The sequence below is a fragment of the Glycine soja genome, chromosome 7, assembly GCF_004193775.1.
Source record: "Glycine soja cultivar W05 chromosome 7, ASM419377v2, whole genome shotgun sequence".
In the NCBI taxonomy this organism is placed as follows: Eukaryota; Viridiplantae; Streptophyta; class Magnoliopsida; order Fabales; family Fabaceae; genus Glycine; species Glycine soja.
In genome coordinates, this window is record NC_041008.1 from 6,202,204 (window position 1) to 6,221,062 (window position 18,859).

At 33.1% G+C, this 18,859-nt stretch overlaps 2 protein-coding genes across 3 annotated transcripts; both read right to left on the reverse strand.

The window, feature by feature from the left end:
* Nucleotides 1–7,188: 7,188 nt before the first annotated feature.
* Nucleotides 7,189–8,837, reverse strand: LOC114418407 (putative UDP-rhamnose:rhamnosyltransferase 1). Its single transcript, XM_028383724.1, has one exon. It carries the CDS (start codon nucleotides 8,782–8,784, stop codon nucleotides 7,357–7,359), a length of 1,428 nt encoding a protein of 475 aa, XP_028239525.1. The 5' UTR covers nucleotides 8,785–8,837; the 3' UTR covers nucleotides 7,189–7,356.
* Nucleotides 8,838–10,021: 1,184 nt separating this feature from the next.
* On the reverse strand, nucleotides 10,022–14,413 carry LOC114418406 (mechanosensitive ion channel protein 1, mitochondrial-like). Of its 2 annotated transcripts, none has more exons than XM_028383722.1 (7): nucleotides 14,313–14,413; nucleotides 13,271–14,163; nucleotides 12,900–13,177; nucleotides 11,820–11,920; nucleotides 11,215–11,322; nucleotides 10,505–10,726; nucleotides 10,022–10,377 (listed from the first exon to the last, which is right to left on the reverse strand). In XM_028383722.1, exons 2-7 carry the CDS (start codon nucleotides 14,065–14,067, stop codon nucleotides 10,264–10,266), a joined length of 1,620 nt encoding a protein of 539 aa, XP_028239523.1. In that variant the 5' UTR covers nucleotides 14,068–14,163; nucleotides 14,313–14,413; the 3' UTR covers nucleotides 10,022–10,263. The 2 variants fall into 2 exon arrangements, with proteins under 2 accessions (XP_028239523.1, XP_028239524.1); XM_028383723.1 differs by having other exon boundaries at nucleotides 14,309–14,407.
* Between the last annotated feature and the right edge of the window lie 4,446 nt (nucleotides 14,414–18,859).

Genomic DNA, 18,859 nt, shown 5'->3' on the forward strand with positions numbered 1-18,859 from the left:
CCTTTGTTCCTAGGACTAGCTTTTAGAGTGTATATATATATTCTTGATCATGTAATGTAGTGTGGTGATTTTTGGAGAGTGGCTGCAAAACAGAGAAGCTAAAAAAACTGTAGAAAAACAAAGAGTTCAATAGAGAAAGGGAGCTAGGAGATTGAGAGAGGTTTTGAAAGAAAGAAACCAAGAAAGATCAAAGCTAGCTGCTGCTTGTATTGAACTTGTAATTTCATGATCAATGTGATGATGAGGACTTGCACTTTCCCGTAGATGTAGGCACATTGCCGAACCACGTAAATCTTTGCTTCTTGCTCTGCTGTGTATTGCTTGTTGTGTTTTTCTTGTTTTTTGATCTTGTGCAGGTTTAAAGTATAGCATAATTTATACAAAAAGAACCAACAAGTGGCGCCGTCTGTGGGGAGGTCAAGATCAAGAAAGATGGGAACAACAAAGTACGATATTGAGAAGTTTTCAGGGGAAAATGGCTTCGGGTTATGGAAATCAAGATGGAAGCAATCTTGATTCAACATGGCTGTGCAGAAGCTCTTAAAGGAGAAGAAAGGATGTCTGAATCTCTAAGCTCAAAGAAGAAATCAGAGATGATTGCTAAAATCAGAAGTGCAATCATTCTATGCCTTAGATATAAAGCTTTAAGAGAAGTTGCAAGAGAAAAGACAGCAGCCTCAATGTGGCTGAAACTGGAGTCATTGTATATGACAAAGTCCCTTGCAAATCGGCTATGCTTGAAGCAACAACTGTACACCTTCAAGATGACAGAGTCAAGAACAGCCACCGAACAATTGGCTGATTTCAACAAGATTCTTGATGATTTGGAAAATATTGAAGTAAAGCTTGAAGAGGAGGATAAAGCTCTTTTGCTTCTGAATTCCTTACCAAAATCCTTTTAACATTTCAAGGATGCAATTCTTTATGGCAAAGATCAAGACATTACCCTAGAAGAAGTTCAGACCTCAATAAGGACCAAGGAGATGCAAAAACAGCAAGACTCCAAATCTGAGGATAATGGTGAAAGCCTGGATATTTCAAGGGGAAGGAGTGAAAAGAAGGGAACAAGAGGAAAGAAGTCCAGATTAAGGTCAAGGGATTCAAAGAATGGCCAAAAAACAAAGTTCAAATGCTTTAATTGTCACAAAACTGGTCATTTCAAGAAAGACTGCCCAGACAAGATCAAGAAAGGATCTTTGGACTCTGCTGACAATGTTGAAGCCTCTGAAGGTTATGAGAGTGCAGGTGTTTTAGTAGCTTTTAATACCAAAACACAAACAGAATGGATTATGGATTCTGGATGCTCATATCACAACAGCCTGAGAAAGGACTATTTTGAAACCTTAGAACTGAAACCAGCAGGAGCTGTACTGCTAGGAGACAACTACCCCTGCAAGGTACAAGGCATTGTAACTGTGAGATTGAAGATGTTTGATAGTAGAGCGTATCTACTGAAAAATGTAAGGTACATTCCAGAACTCAAAAGAAATCTTATTTCCATAAACATGTTTGATGATCTAGGATATTCAACTAGAATTTTAAATGGTGTTCTTAAGATTTCAAATGGATCTTTAGTCATTGCCAAGGGTAACAAGAATAAAAGTAATGGCTTGTTTATTCTTGAAGGTTCCACTATTGTTGGACATGCATCGGTAGCTAGTAATACTTTGATTGATAAAACAAAACTTTAGCATTTGAGATTAGGTCATGTTAGTGAAAGAGGATTACATGAACTTGAGAAACAAAATCTGTTAGGTGATGATAAACTAGATAAACTTGAATTTTGTGACCATTGTGTGCTTCGTAAATCACATAGAATAAGCTTTGGCATGGGTATTCATGTTTCATCTAGGCCTTTTGAGTATGTGCATTCAGATTTATGGGGACCATCTAGAGTGAAAACTCATGGTGGAAGCTCATACTTTCTCACCATCATAGATGATTTCTCAAGAAGAGTATGGCTGTATGTTTTGAAAAATAAGTCAGAAGCTTTTCAAAAATTCAGAGAATGGCATACTCTTGTTGGAAATCAACTTGGTACAAAATTAAAAGTTTTAAGGACTGACAATGGCCTGGAGTTTGTTTCAGAGCAGTTCAATGAGTTTTGCAAGAAAATAGGCATCAAAAGGCATAAAACAGTCCCTCACACTCCACAACAGAATGGTTTGGCAGAAAGAATGAATAGGACCATTTTGGAAAGAGTGAGGTGCATGCTGCTAAGTGCAGGACTGCCAAAGACCTTTTGGGGAGAAGCTGCAAACACAACAACATATTTGATTAATACTTCATCAGCCTTAGATTTCAAGACACCAATGGAAGCTTGGAGTGGTGAACCACCTGATTATTCAAAATTAAAGGTGTTTGGATCGCTGGCCTTTGCTCATGTTAAACAAGGAAAGCTGGATGCAAGGGCTGCAAAGTGTGTTTTCATTGGCTATCCTGAAGGAGTTAAAGGGAACAAGCTGTGGAAATTGAAACCGGGTGAGACAAGATGCATCATCAGCAGAGATGTAACCTTTGATGAGAGCAGAATGTCAATACTAAGTAAGGAGCAAAAGGATAACAACTCAAGTAATGAGAATACTAAGTTTGAGGTAGAGCATTCTGAGATTTTAGATCATGGCAGTGGAGATGCCATTGATCACACTGATCAAGGAGAAGCTGAAGATAATGAAGAACTGGTCACTCAGCATGACTTGTCCAATTATCAATTGACTAGAGATAGAGAAAAGAGGGTGATAAAGCCTCCAAAGAGGTATGGTCATGCTGATATTATTTGCTATGCCTTGAGTGTTGCTGAGGAGATTCAAAATTCAGAACCAAAGACCTGGAGGGAAGCAATTGAAAGTGAAGACAGCCAGCTGTGGCTTCAGGCAATGAGTGAAGAAATGAAATCTTTGAGAAAGAACAAAACCTGGATACTTGGGGATCAACCCAAGAAGCAGAAGGCTATTGGATGTAAGTGGATTTTCAAGAAGAAAGAAGGTATTTCAGGAGTAGAAAGGCCTAGATTCAAGGCAAGATTGGTAGCAAAAGACTTTACACAGGTTGAAGGAATTGATTACAATGAGATTTTTTCACTAGTTGTGAAGCATTTCTCAATAAGAATCATACTTGGTCTGGTAAATCAATATGATTTGGAACTTGAACAACTGGATGTTAAAATAGCTTTTCTCCATGGAAATCTGAAGGAAACCATTTACATGAACCAGCCTGAAGGTTTTGAAGAAGGGGAAAACAAGGTGTGCTTGCTGAAAAAATCTTTGTATAGACTGAAGCAAAGTCCTCATATGTGGTACCTGAAATTTGATGAGTTCTTGATCAGATATGGCTTCATTAGAAACAGATATGACAGTTGTGTATATATCCTGAAAAAGGGGAAAGTGTGTGTTCTTTACCTTCTCTTGTATGTGGATGACATCCTCATAGCAAGTGCCAACAAGGAGGAGATTAGGCAACTCAAAGAAAGCTTGAATACAGAATTTGAGATGAAAGATCTAGGGTCAGCTAGAAGGATACTCGAGATTGATATTCATAGGGATAGAGCAAAGGATGAACTATTCCTATCTCAAAGCAATTACCTCAGGAAAGTGGTGGAAAGGTTTAGGATGCATCAAAGAAAACCTGTTACGACACCACTTGGTCATCATACAAAGCTATCTATCATTCAAGCACCAGAAACAGCTGAAGAAAGGTCTAAAATGGATCAAACACCCTATGCTAGCAGTGTTGGAAGCATAATGTATGGAATGGTTTGCAGCATACCTGACTTGGCTCATGTTGTAAGTATTATAAGCAGATTCATGGGAGATCCTGGCAGCGCACATTGGGAAGTTGTGAAGTGGACACTAAGGTATCTAAATGGATCTTGGAAAGTTGGTTTAAGGTACAAGAAGACAACACACGAAGTAGCAGTCACAGGCTATGTAGATGCAGATTTTGCAGGAAATGTAGACACAAGGAAGTCCTTAACAGGATATGTGTTTACTTTGTTTGGTACAACAATCAGTTGGAAAGCAAATCAACAATCAGTTGTTGCTCTTTCAACAACTGAAGCAAAATACATGGCCCTAGCTGAAAGAGTGAAGGAAGCAATCTGGCTTAAAGGTATGGTAAATGAACTTGGAATAGCACAAGCTTGTGTCACAATGAATTGTGACAGTCAAAGTGCCATTCACTTAGCAAATCACCAAATGTACCATGAGAGGACAAAGCAGATAGATGTGAAACTACACTTCATCAGAGATGTGATTGAATCTAAGAAGGTGAAGGTGAAGAAGGTTTCAACAGAAGAAAACCTGGCTGATATGTTCGCAAAGTCTCTATCTAGTGTCAAATTCAAGCACTGCTTGGACTTGATAAATTTTGAAGATGCCTAAAGCAGATTGGTAGAAGTGCAACCCTGAATCACAAGGTAGACACTTGCTGATTTGGAGTCAAGGTGGAGATTTGTGGTGTGTGACTCAAAATCACAATTGGCACAAGTGAGAAGGCTTTAAAGTAGTGTTGTCATAACTGTTTTCAGTTATTATAACTGAATTGGTTTTGGCACCAATGTATAGCCTTTATTCTTAGGACTAGCTTTTAGAGTGTATTTATATATTCTTGATCATGTAATGCAGTGTGTGGTGGTTTTTGGAGAGTGGCTGAAAAACAGAGAAGCTAAAAAAATTGCAGAAAAATAGAGAGTTCAATAGAGAAAGGGAGTTAGGAGATTAAGAGAGGTTTTGAAAGAGAGAAACCAAGAAAGATCAAAGCTAGCTGCTACTTGTATTGAACTTGTAATTTCATGATCAATGTGTTGATGAGAAACTGCATTTTCTCGTGGATGTAGACACATTGCCGAACCACGTAAATCTTTGCTTCTTGCTCTGTTGTGTATTGCTTGTTGTGTTTTTCTTGTTTTTTGATCTTGTGCAGGTTTAAAGAATAGCAGAATTTATACGAAAAGAACCAACATATTTCAATTGTCTTTATAGGTGTTTAATAGAGTGGAAAGAAATAACATAAAATAAAATAAAAAATTGAGATCAAAATTTAAAATTAAATTAAAAGTATAAAAATATAAATCTTACCTCATTTTACTTTTCATTCTCTCTTTTTTTTATTGCTTTCTTTCAACTCAAATGTAAGGATCCTATATAATTGAGTCGTGCAACATGGCAACACCAATTTGCGCCATAGTATGAAATATTAATTGGTTTATCTATTCTTTAATATAAAAATATAAAAATACTTAGTAAAAAAAATTAGCCTTGGTAGTAGTTTATTCCAAAACAATATTTGGAACTATATAGCATTGATTGCTAACGCTTACTTTTTATCCAAAAATATGAGGTTCAGGGGGAGACACGATGCTAACAAACACTCCCAATGTGAAACACGATGCAGTGTTCCAATCCTACAATTATTGATTTGTTGTTGGAAACAGATCTATAAATGGAGCTGACCACGTTCATAACTATCACTTGGTCCTGAATGCTTTGATATGACACCAATAAGGAAAAACTGGCATAAAAGTTTACACATGTACGGTTGTACAAATTCCACTGGCATTATTGTCCAACCACACCATTGTCACCGGATCTATATGACACAAGGAAATCTCTTAATTACGGCCTTTTTGTGTCCTAAGCATGTTAATTTGGAACATTATATTAAGTTTCATTCTTCATGATCCAACTAAACTTATTCAGGGCTAACGTGATTGTAAAACGTAATAAAAGATTTTCTTTTTAAAAAAACAAAAAATTTGCTCGATACATCCTTGCACATAGTATAGAAAATATGATTGATAAAGTAACAAAAGAATATAAAAGATAATAGAGAAGGGGAGAGAGGGCAAGAAACTTAGGTTATGCTTGGATTAGTAATAATGTAATGGATCAAAATATAATGAAATGGGATAAAAATGTCATTCTAATATTTAAATATTTTGTGATAAAAACCAACAAAGATTTCACTCTATTGTTTGAAAAAATAATAAGTTACAATTTTTTTATTTTCACGTTATTCTTATTTTAAATATATTATCCTTGAGAGGGCTAATGATCAAGTTATACTGCATGCAGCTCAGGCAACCGAAATTCAATCATCTTTTTCTTGAATCATAATGTAGTATTCAAAAGGAAAAAGAAGAGGATGAAGAAACCTACCTATAGGGCAAGCAATACAAGCAAGACCTTTAGGTTCCAAAAAGGGTTTTAAAACTTTTTTTATATTAATATATCTCAAAAAAATTATATTAAAATTATATTTAAAAATAAATTTTAATTAAAACATTATAAATAAATATTATTCTTTTTATTAGTACCATAATTAACAATTAATAAACAACAATTCTTCACTAATATCATAACTATTCAACATGATATTTTTAATAATTTATTTTATAAAAAATATTATTTTTAAATTTATTTTAAGTCTTTGAACCATTCCTATTTAACTGTAAGTGTGACTCTACTGAACCGTCATTATTTATCTGTCGGTGGACGCTCTTAAATTTTGTTTTACACACATCTGGATTGACGGTAAAAAGTGAAATGCGGATGGAATGAAAGAGAAAGTTATTTCACTATTTAGTTTGCAATATTTTAACTTACACTAATCATATAATTTTACTTTCTATTTGTACCGTGCAGTAAAAAAAAGAGAAGCCATACACTGTAATTGGTATCATAATTCTTTCAAAAATCAAAACTTAAACTCCTCCGAAAAAACCCCCACTTTTGCAAAAATATACTACTTTTACATTTGGGCAGCATGCATGGTCTTCAGCATTTCTTCAGTGACCTCGTTTCAGTTTCTTCAGACTTTGAAACCATAGTTTATCTTTTACACGCAAAATCGGGCTTCTTTTGACAATCCATCCATTTCACTGTCTTTGTCTTTACTTAACATCTCACAAAAAGTAATAATTTTTTAAACACCGTCGAATTTGTATGATGTAAATAATTATAAATAATATATAAAACAATAATTACATATTAATGACTTTAGTTCTTTTTATTTTATTTTTAAAAATAAAATTTATAAATATAAAAATGTAATAATAATCAACTAATTAATGTAAGAAGTCACATATTTTCATTAATGAAACACTGCTTTATTTCACAATAAAGTAATTAATACGTTTACGTAATGATTGTTCAAATTTCAAAATGTAAAAACACAACAGTGCCTCACGGATATTTCAGAGAGAGTGTCTTATTGAATTCAAAAACAGGAGTTGGCTTTAGTTACCCTTACAAGATAGAAAACAGATGCAATTATTGAACCACGACTTAAAGAGTAGGACTTTATTCAACAAACTGATGATAAACCTAAAATAAGACACAGTAATGATCCTCTTCAACATCATATTGGTTTCCTGATTCCATTCTTAAGAAACTGTACAAATGCAGCTACGTAGTGATCCTGGTGCAGCTTCAAGTTTCCTACAATTGCAGCAGCTTCTCTTGTATTATTTCTGATCTTCTTTCCTTCCTCCAATACCATGGCTTGTCTAAGGGATGCGGCAATGTCATTTCTAGTGAATGATCCATCTTCATTTCTTTTCACTTCAATGGCTAATCTCTTTTCCACCAAAAACCTTGCATTAAGAGGTTGCTCTATATTAAAGGGTAATAAAACAAGTGTATTCCCAAACTGAAGGTTTTCAATGACAGAACCCCAGCCAGAGTGAAACAAAGATCCTCCAATAGATGAATGTGCCAATATTTCTAGTTGTGGTATCCATCCCTTACAAACTCTTCCTCGGTTAGATGTCCTTTCAATAAAACCAACAGGTAAAGAATACCCATCATTGCTTTCCCAACTTGGTTTTCTCAGTGCCCATAAAAACGGCAATTGAGATTCCTCAAGTCCATAAGCTATCTCAAAAACTTGATCCTTGCTCAGCTTTAACTCACTGCCAAACCCCACAAACACAACTGATTTTGATGCTTGTTTATCAAGCCACTCAAATATGTTATCACTACACCCATCAACAACTCCTCTCTCTACAGGCAATAAACCAATTGGAATCATAGGCTTCTCAAATAGTTTCTGATACGCATTCAGATATTCTCCTTCAATCTCGTAGCAGCTACGAAATATCACAGCTTTAGAGGCATCATGTATCTTTATAACCCTTTCAAAATCACTTACCCCGGAAGAATTTACCTTGTCGAAACCAGCACAGAAATGTATTGCCTCGTGTATTCGAAAAGCCACTGAAGATGGAAATGTCACCCATTCTGGTGGAGCTGTTAGACTTTCTGGAGATAAGTGACCTGCCCTTGTACCTGGTGGTACTATGAATGTTGTTCCAGTAGCAGATAAAATAGAAAATAAGATTAACTTTACCTGAAACTCTTGGGCAATGTCTACAACCCAGTGAGGATTGAAATCACAGATTATCCAATCTGGTAACTGATTGGCCACAAATTGCTTCACAGCATCTTGGAGCTTATCTAATGCTGCCTTTAAGTACTCATGTTTTTCAAATGGAATGTCCACGGTGGCCTCAGCACCTTCTGGCAAGATATCATTGTCCAATGATGGTAAAGGAAGTTCCACAAAATGAACCAAATGAGATAAAGTCGAAGGAATTTTGGGAAGCCTTTGAATGTTTTTGGGAGTGGATATGAAGGAGACATGAACACCAGCTTTGGCTAAGGCTATGGAAAGTTTGAAAAATGGTATCAAGTGGCCAAAGGCAGACCATGGAATCATCGTTACACGAATCGGATTCTCAGCCATATTTCCTAGATGTGCTTGCTGCATATGCTCTCTACCAAACATGAGAAAATATCAATACTTATAATTCATTATGTACACCCATCATTTATTTATAGGCATTCATTGAGCTTCCTATTTTCACTTGTTAAGATGTACAGTGCTGTAACTATATATACATATACAGTACCAAATAATTAATCTTGGCATCAAGCAAGGACCAATTCAATTGTCTTTATAGGTATTTAATAGAGTGGAAAGAAATAAAATAAAATAAAAAATTGAGATCAAAATTTAAAATTAAATTAAAAGTATAAAAATATAAATCTTACCTCATTTTACTTTTCATTCTCTCTTTTTTTTTATTGCTTTCTTTCAACTCAAATGTAAGGATCCTATATAATTGAGTCGTGCAACATGGCAACACCAATTTGCGCCATAGTATGAAATATTAATTGGTTTATCTATTCTTTAATATAAAAATACTTTGTAAAAAAATTAGCCTTGGGCAGTAGTTTATTCCAAAACAATATTAGGTACTATATAGCATTGATTGCTATCGGTTACTTTTTATCCATGGTGAAACACGTTGCAGTGTTCCAATCCTACATTTGGCCAGCATGCATGGTCTTCAGCATTTCTTCAGTGACCTCGTTTCAGTTTTTAGAGAAGCCATGGTATTGGAGGAAGGGAAGAAGGTCAGAAATAATACACGAAAAGCTGCTGTAATTGTAGGAAACTAGAACCTGCACCAGGATCATTACATAGCTCCATTTGTTCAGTTTCTTAAGAATGGAAGTTAGAAAGTGCAAAACAGATGTGAAGTTGATGACTGTCACTTAGTTTTTATGTACTGTTTCTTGGTTTTTGGGTTTAAATAAAGTCCTATTCTTCTTTAGGCATGTGCAGAGAGTGCTTAGGGTTTTTCGTATCAATAAGTCACCACGTTGTATGCTATAAGGCCAACACTTGTTTTTTAATTCAATAAGGCACTCTGAAAAATTCGTGCGCTAGGTGTTGTACTGTTCTGTTTTAACAATTTGAAAAATGATTTATTAAAATGTACAGTATTATGGAATTGGCTAGTCGAAAGGGAGCTAGCTTTTCTTCTATTATTATTTTCATTTTACACATATGAATCTTAAGTTATCACTTAATTCCTAAATGCTTTGGAGTTGACTGAGTGGAGACAGGGAATAATTTTGGAGAAGGAAAGTTTGTCATTAGAGAGCCTCGTGCACTGGCCCGCAATTATAGTAACTTAGTTTTATTATTATTATTATTAACATAAAAAAACAGGAACTTCATAAAGGGATAATTCCACAATTCACTCATAATGAATTTTTTTTTGTATTCTTTTAGTAAATCAAAACTAAAACCAACTACACATGTCAAACTAGTACTGGAAAACTGTTTACTAGTACTGGAAAACTGTTTTCTGTGTGAACGAATGACAAATTAATAACCTTGCGGGCATTGTATTAGTAAAAGCTAAAGCTCACGATGTTTGCAATCACTTCCAAAATTGCCATCACGCAGAGCACATCATTTAGAAGACGTGTCTTGCCATGTGCTGCCAAGAGCAACCCCATGATTCTTAATGATTTGAACTGCCTGTAGGAGAATATCTTGTTCTGCGGAGTATAATTCATCTTTGCGCTGTAAATAGCAGAAAAACAAGATAAACATGAGATATAAAAAGTCGTACATGCAAATATGGCAAAAATTAAGGTGTATCACAGTATTAAAGGATTGTCTAACACAGGGATTCAGATGGGCGAGGTACCATATGTTTGAGGTTGTATCCAAGAGTCAATTCTGCATATGAACTTTCTATACGGGATAAGAAACAGTAGGGAACATCTTTCCCTAAGAAAACCTTTGCATTTGATCTGAGCATGCTTTTCACATCATCTGATATCTGGGGAATCTTACTTAAATCCTCAGTTTGCAGTGGAATTTTGGTAATAATGGCAAGATATTCAGCACGGGACTTGTTCACAATAACCTACAAAGTTAGCATGAAAGAGGGCTCTCACATCAATGTCTGAGACAGAAAACAGATTATATTCACAACATCAAAATCTTAAGCAAAAAACATATTTATGGAAATAAGGCAATAGCTTTTCTATCAGTCATGTGTGTGCACAGACATGTATGTGAGGTGCAACCTTCAAAATTTACATATCCTATGGAGAAGTTTCCTAGTACATAAATTCAACCCCAAAAGGCAAAGGGATTATAAAAATAAAAAACATAGGTGCAATCAAGTAATTTAATCAGATATCTTAGCCTCCGTTTAAAAACTGATGAAAAGAGAACTTTCCAACGAGTTGCATATCTTTGCATGATGTGGTAGTTCAAAGATAAAGATCATTGATTAGTAATGTTCAAGTGTTCAGAACAGACTTGGCTTCCTTTGAAGTCACTGCATAGATGCATTTAGAGAAAGAAACAATAAAATAGGCTCCACTAATTTTAAATCACAGGACCCACCTGACTAGAAAAAAATGAGTTTGGCACAATGACTGGGAACTTCTCCGAACTCAGCAATGATGTGGAAGTAAGACCCATTTCCACCACTTGACCCTCTATTGAGCCAGCCTGCAATTTTTACAATTTCTCAGACACGTTTAAGAAACATGAGATGTAACCAGGGGAAGACCTACATTGATGCATGGAACCCTTCAAGATTTCCAAATTTGTGAAATGCTTCTTTGAATTTCACCAAAAATTTCATGATAAATATATTACACCCTCCAAATACATTTTTTTTTCTCAAAAACCCTCGGTTTTATTTTTATTTTAGGCCTTCAATTGTTCCAACCCTAATTCTAGCCCTCAATGGACAAACTACATCTGTATACGTGCTACATATTGGGCCATTTGAAAAAGGCACAAGTAATGAATGACTATAATATTGTTATGACCTAATAATGTGCAAGTAGTAAAAAAACAATCATTTCTCACCTAAAAAAATAACTGTAAAGAGGGCATCAAATTGCCTAACAGATAGCCAGAGCACAAAACCCATAGTTCAGAAAATAAATTTTCCCATAAAAAGGACCAATCATTAATGTGCACCTACAAAATTAACATACTTTTATTGTATCTCCAATTGAAAAGGGCTTTGAAAACTGCATAGATAAACCACTGAACACATTGCCAAGAATGTCCTTGGCAGCAAAAGCAGTAGCCACACCTGCATAAGAAAGACAGAAACATGAAATCTAGAGTCCCTTATTTTGTTTGTAGAAAAAAGAAAGAAAGGAAGAGTGGAACTTGTTAATGAATGGAAAAGCAACATAATAAAACGTTTATAAATGAATAAAGAAACTAATATAGAGATCTTGACATGTTTTAGCATAAGACTCTTAAGCATGATCAACAGGTAGGGATTAGGATTAGCTGATATTTCCACTAAATGGAACACAAGAAAATATTATTTGTGCATGTCTGTATTCTATTCCTTTCTTTTTCTTACTATTGATCTTATACATTGCTTTTACAACTCTAGAACTAGGATGCAAGTGTCCAACTCCTCTAAAATGAGCAGGTGTACTTTAAAAGATAAAGTTCACTAACAACTATAGATTGAAAAAAAAAATGGTTAAGAATTGTGATAACGTGAAGAACATGCATAACAAACATTGACATTAGTTAGAATCTCAACTGTTGATTTGCTAATTAACAGTTATTACTATACTTTATCCTCTAAAGTGCACTCCTCTGCCTTTAGAGGAGCCAAATCCTTAGAACTAGCAGTCTCTTTAGAGATCAAGGCATTTTTACTTCCTAGTTATAAAATTTATTTTTTAAAACCAACTTATGCAGTGGTTCCTCTCACTTTGGAATCATTTTGCAAACACAAAGCACCATTAACACAATCCCAAACAATCCCTTCAGTTGGCATACATATACCAATAAAATCTGCAAAAACAGTATGAACCACGGGATTAAAAACCAATTTAACTTATTTTGTCAAATTTGATCCCTGTAGTGCTGATGGTGTCAACTTTCAACCAAATTGATATACCTATAAGGAAATTTGCTTTCCTTAAACCTAAATCTCAATAAGAGTTTTCCTGCCTCCAACTACATTAAAGAAAACCAATGATATAGGAAAAGGAGAGATGCTAAAAAATTTAAGCATCTAAAATTAAACTAAATTCAATACTTACCTCCTATACCACCAACGGTCACAACAGATTGCACGGCCACACCACAAGCCTCAGCCAAAGCCATTATACCAATCACAAATAGACCAATAGATGAGATTTTGTCTAGAGCAAGCACTTTCTCCTTATCAAGCCCAAGTAAACTTTGACTGGACAACGTCCGTGCAAAAATATTTGTTTTCCATCTATGCAAAAACCATACAAATGAAACTATCACTGCACCCCTCCAAACAGGTGCAAGATATTGTGAGGTTATAGTTGTTGGAGCCACCATAACACCACTGGAAATCAAAGTCAGCTGTCATATAACTGCACATATAGCAAACAAAATGACAAATTTAAAAAAAACAACTAAGTGTATACAACCCACTAACATTTGTGAGAATGCAATGAAGGTAACTAAATATCGCACTGGATCCTCCATAGCACCCCAAAAGCTTTTCTCATAAGGAACTGGCTCCACAGACACGCTTGCTGGCAATAGAGAAACAGGACCTTGCGTTGCATATTTGTGAAATTTCCTCAAAATCCTAGGCAGCAAGAACCAAGCTAATATGGTAGCAGTTAAAGTACCAGCAACTGGAATAACCACCTTATCAAGATATGGGTGTGAATCAAGCAACTGTTGAGCAAATGGAGTGAGATCATCAGAAGTTTCTTTGACCTTACCCCCTGCATATGATGCTGCCTCTGCCACACTCTTCCAGGCATCTTTAATCCTCTCAGCCCAATCACCCCCAACAACAGAATCACCAGTGGTATTAATATCAGTTGCACCAGAACCAGCAGAAACTTCTGTACCACCATCTCTACTTCCTTTGTCACCCACTGACGACGAATACATTCGATGATTCAACACGTGGCTCATGGAAGCAAAAGGAAGGGCACTACGAAAACAATAACCAGAGAATGTTGGTTTTACCGATACACTGGCTCTAGTGCCAAAGTGATGACTACTTCCAAGGGATTCAGAGGCCAAATTACTAAACCGATTCTTAGCAAACTGTAACTCTCTTTTGTAATAAGGATGACTCAGTGAATCACTTGGCAACCTTGCAAGATTCATACACATACTATGGTGATAGTGACAGTGTTGAACTAATTCCATATTAAAAGAACCCTGAATTGTGCTTCCTAACCTTCTTACAGAGGAAGACCTAACAGCTGCCATTGTTGGGCACACTCACTAACAACTCAGGATTTGAAAAAGAAAACAGCTACGACATTGTTTGATACGATTTCAATGCAAGTCTGGTAACTCGTCAATCTGCGAATTTCCAGAACAATAATCACAACATGCTTATGAGATTAAATTAAAATTCAGTATGAACAATTCAGAATAATCGATAAACCCTAAGCATCGTGTTTTGTGAGCAGAAAAGAGTGTGGCGGAGAGGGTAATAAGGTCTTACTCACTTTCCTTTCGTGTTGAATCGATTTTCGTGAGTGTTGTAAGGAACCAAATGGAAATGGAAATAGCGACATAGTGTTTTGGGATTAATAGAATTTTCTTTTTCTTGCCTTGGAAAGTAAGACAAGAGCCCAATAAATTAATAAATGAAAAATTAAAAGGAAAAAAATGCACACTGCTTGATTTTTATGCAACATGCAGTTTGAACAAGAGGGAAAAAGAAAAAGAAAAAGAAAATTAGGGAGGGTAAAATAGTTTAAAATTTGAAGAGAAAATTTTTCTTTTTATTTTATTTTAAGATTAACATTTTTTTGTTACCGTACCAAAAAAAAAAAGACTCGGCCTTACTTATTGTCTTTCTAATTATCTAGTTTATTCAAGTTTTAGGACAAGTTAAAAAGTCTCAAAAGTCTTACCTAGGATCAGGTTAAAAATAAATAAAAGGTATCTCAATTTGTTTCTTGAAATCCCTAGCTTTTAATATCCAAGTTGGAAGATCTTCTAACTATGCCAACTTTTTAATTTAGATATATATTTGATTCATAACTTACTATGACAAATAATTCATAAATGTTTATAGAATTAAATTTAAGATGAAGGAGCTTCTCAAAAAGTTATATTACATTGTAACTCATATTAATTTGGTTCATTAATATAAGGTTAAGATAGATTTTTGATTTCTCATGTTGTCTTTTTTATCTCTTGATCTCCTTAATTTAAAGAGTTTTAATTTAGTCTATTAATTAAATTAAACTAACCATTTTATCATATATTTTTATTAATGATGTTAATTTGAGTTAACATAATAAACATTCGTCTAATATGACATCTCTTATCATTTTCACGTGTCAACAAGTTAGTATAATAAATTGATAGAATAATCAACTTGATTTATAGGCTAGGACTAGAGGTACAATAGGCTTTGTTAGGCCTATGTTTAGCATCAATTAAAAGTATTTGGATTAAGTATATTATTTAATGTATAGTTTAACCTATATAAAAGTTGAGTCTAACTTACAAGCTTATTTAACATATTTTTTAATTATTTTTAAATTATCACACTTACAATCATACACATGCAAATTTTATGGTGACAGTTATCATCTTATTAGTTCAAAACTGATGATTTTTAGTGATTTATTTTCCACATAAAATCTATTAAGCATATATCTTTCACAAACTTATATCAAATTTTATTAAATAAAATATATTAAAATACATAAAAATTCATATCAAAATATCAAATTCAGGTTTATCACCTATCAATTTGAATCATCAAAAACCTATTATCAAGGGTCACATGCACCTTAAGAAAGCTACAAAGCATTTTAGTTTCCGTAGTCATCCACCCTCAGCACTAGCACCTTGGATGTTTCCTCCAAGTGCATCATTTGGAGGCATGTTACGTTATTTATCCATGAAGAGAATACATGTTGAATATCTTGTTGGTGTAGCTCTTGCATGTATTTATCAATTCAAGACATCAGTGCCGTAGGCTCCTCATTGTTCATAAGCATGGCCTCATTCATCCATTCAGAGACCGGTGCCAATTCCTCTTGGTTGGTCTGGCCATCAACAATTGCAATCAAGCATTGCAAATTCTTCTGAAACTTTTCCTGATGCCTAATTAAAGAGAGTAAAGTGATCATCAGATATGACTATCAGAACAAAAATCAGATTATAATTTGCCTACAACTAACATTACACTAATTAAATTCAAACCATAAACAAAAACAAAAAAATTAAATCAAAATTCAAACCAAACATGTAATTTCTAAGTTTTCCACTATCAACATAAAGAGCTTGTGGTTATCCTCCGCAACATATGTCATTCAAATATGAGTATTTTCACCTAAGCAGCTTGTTGTGCTGACAAGGAAATTAAATAATTTTTTAGATTGATTAATAAAGTAAAAACAGTTGGCTAGTTTCAAAGTTCAAACTGTCACAACCAAGAAGAACAAAGATTTATAATAATAACCCAATGGTTTGAATTCTGCTTAGGCAATCTTCTAGATAGAATATTTTAGTTAATGCATAACTGCACTAATAATCATTGTGTGTGATATGACACTTGTAACTAATTAACAGAACAATCATTGAGTTAAGCAACTGACTCGTGTACTGTGCTAGATTGGTTCAATCAAATTGTCTAAACAATCACTTGTAATTTCCAATCTTAATCTTAATATTCCTAAATGGTTTTTTTTTTATCATTTATATTTTCATTACTTTTAAATTAATTATGCACATTTTTATATTTTTATATTTTTTTAAATTTTACTTAAAATCAAATACTTATACAATATAGGAAATACTTACTAATATAAGGAACTTAATTTCCACCTTTATGTTCTTTTTTAATTTAAAAATATTTACATGCAAGAAAATGATAAAATATAACAAATATTATGTTCTTCATGAATGTTATCGACACAACCCTTAACAAATATTTTTTGCTGATGAAAAAGTTTCATTAAAAATAATATATTTTATTAAATTAAACCAATAATATAGTTTTAATAAATCTCAAAAAGATATATCATACTTTTTATTTTATTTACACTTATGTTATATCGTGTACACATAAATATTTATATATAAGGTATGAATGATAGCAAATCGGGTCAAATGCATGTTTGGGTTTCTCCATCTCCATCTCTACAAAAGGCAGGACAAATTCAGGTTTAAAAGATGAGAGTTTATATTTTATAAACTCATTTGCATCCCCTTTGGGATTTATCAAATACTTTTAAATCCATAGGGAATCCGCCACATTTTTTATATAATTTTAATTTGTATATATTTTTAAATTAAAATATTAATTTTATATTCATAATTTAATTTAGTTTTTATATTTGACCCTCAAATAAGATACTTTATCTTTGTTGTTATCATATATTATCAACAAAATATTATTTTATATTAAATAACATAATCACATGTTCAAATAATTTAATTTACTTATCTACTCTCACTATTCAAATCATGTTTTTTAGAGACCACAAGTATCTTTAACTAACTCATTTAAAGATTAATCTAACTCGCAATTTGTAGTTGTCGTTCACCTAAGCAAATTTTATAAATGAAGAGAATCAACATGCTAAATTAATTGTTCATCCACATATAAATGCAAAAAGATATTACACCACCATCACAATCCTTTGGATTCAATGATTTTCTGTTTGATAAATGATTTAAAAATTCTTCAATAAAAGTTGATAAAATATTTGAAAATGGTTATTGAAAAATAATTATAATAATTACTTGATAAATAATTTTTTTAATATCTATATGATAATGTAAAATAGTTTTATGTTATCATTTAATTAATGATAAGATAACTTTTAACATAACTATTATAAAAATTGTCAAACATATCATATATTATGATTATGATTTTATGATGGATGATTGTATAATCAGTGTCTAGTTTTTTTATAAATAAAATTAGATATTATAATATCAACTTAATTATATTTTAACATGTTATGTTTTTTATAAAACTTTTATAATGACAACTATATCCCACTAATTAGTTGCTATATAGAGAGAGAGGCAATAAGTGTCTCTTTTCGCAGTTTAAAATAATATTGACATTTGAAAATAAATTAATAATTATCTAAAATTATTAAAGAATAAAATCATTTGTAGTTTATAGTAATGTAAGGATAAAAGTGTGTGTGTGTGTATATATATATATATATATATATATATATATATATATATATATATATATATATATATATATATAACGAAATGTAATGAGTTTATTGCTGTCCAAAAAAGAATATGGTACTGAATATAAAATAAACTTTCATTTCAGTTGATACGTTGCTTGGCATATATCAATTTCATACATTTTATAATGTTGGAAGTTGGAACTAATTCATACATCCACTAAACAAATTAAAGCACACCCATTATTACCTCAGCGTTTAACATTAGGGAGTGGAGTTGCTCATTCGTTTAAATATTGCGAAATGTTAACTGGTGCTCCTTATACACTGATAAAAGAATCAAGAGCGAAATTTTATATATTAAAAAAATGTGCATTTATTATGATTTTCAATATACTTTTATCGTAATTTTTATTTTTAATTAATAAAAAGTTTGTACTATTAATTCTTTAATAAATATTTTTAAAGATAATGATTAGCAAGACCATTATAACATATTAATTTCTTAATTAGCATTTCTACAAATGAAATTTTCAAACCGCTTTTAAGTGGGAGACCAGCAACCACAAACTCAATAAAGAATTAACTGAACCCTAATCGCGGTTAGCTTTAAATTTGAGAGTCTTACAAGCATTGATTGTGTCATGACTTCCACGGTAGAAGACAACTTGTTTTTCAGTCCGCATAAACTCTACACAAAATCGTTGATGGGGTTGATTGAACACTTTGAAGCAAATAACCACGTTCTCACTAATAAAGGTTCAAAATTTTCGTTGGTGATTTTCTCTTTTAGAAGAAATTAACTAGCTAACTATATATTGTTATGTGGACCAATTTTACCAGCTCAAACTCCACTTACACTTTGATCAATA

Coding starts and splice junctions, on each gene's coding strand:
- LOC114418407 (XM_028383724.1), bottom strand. CDS start 8,784: ATGTTTGGTAGAGAGCATATGCAGCAAGCACATCTAGGAAATATGGCT.
- LOC114418406 (XM_028383722.1), bottom strand. CDS start 14,067: ATGGCAGCTGTTAGGTCTTCCTCTGTAAGAAGGTTAGGAAGCACAATT. Junction 13,178..13,270: donor TTCATTGCATTCTCACAAAT/GTTAGTGGGTTG, acceptor TTTGATTTCCAG/TGGTGTTATGGTGGCTCCAA. Junction 10,378..10,504: donor GATACAACCTCAAACATATG/GTACCTCGCCCA, acceptor TGCTATTTACAG/CGCAAAGATGAATTATACTC.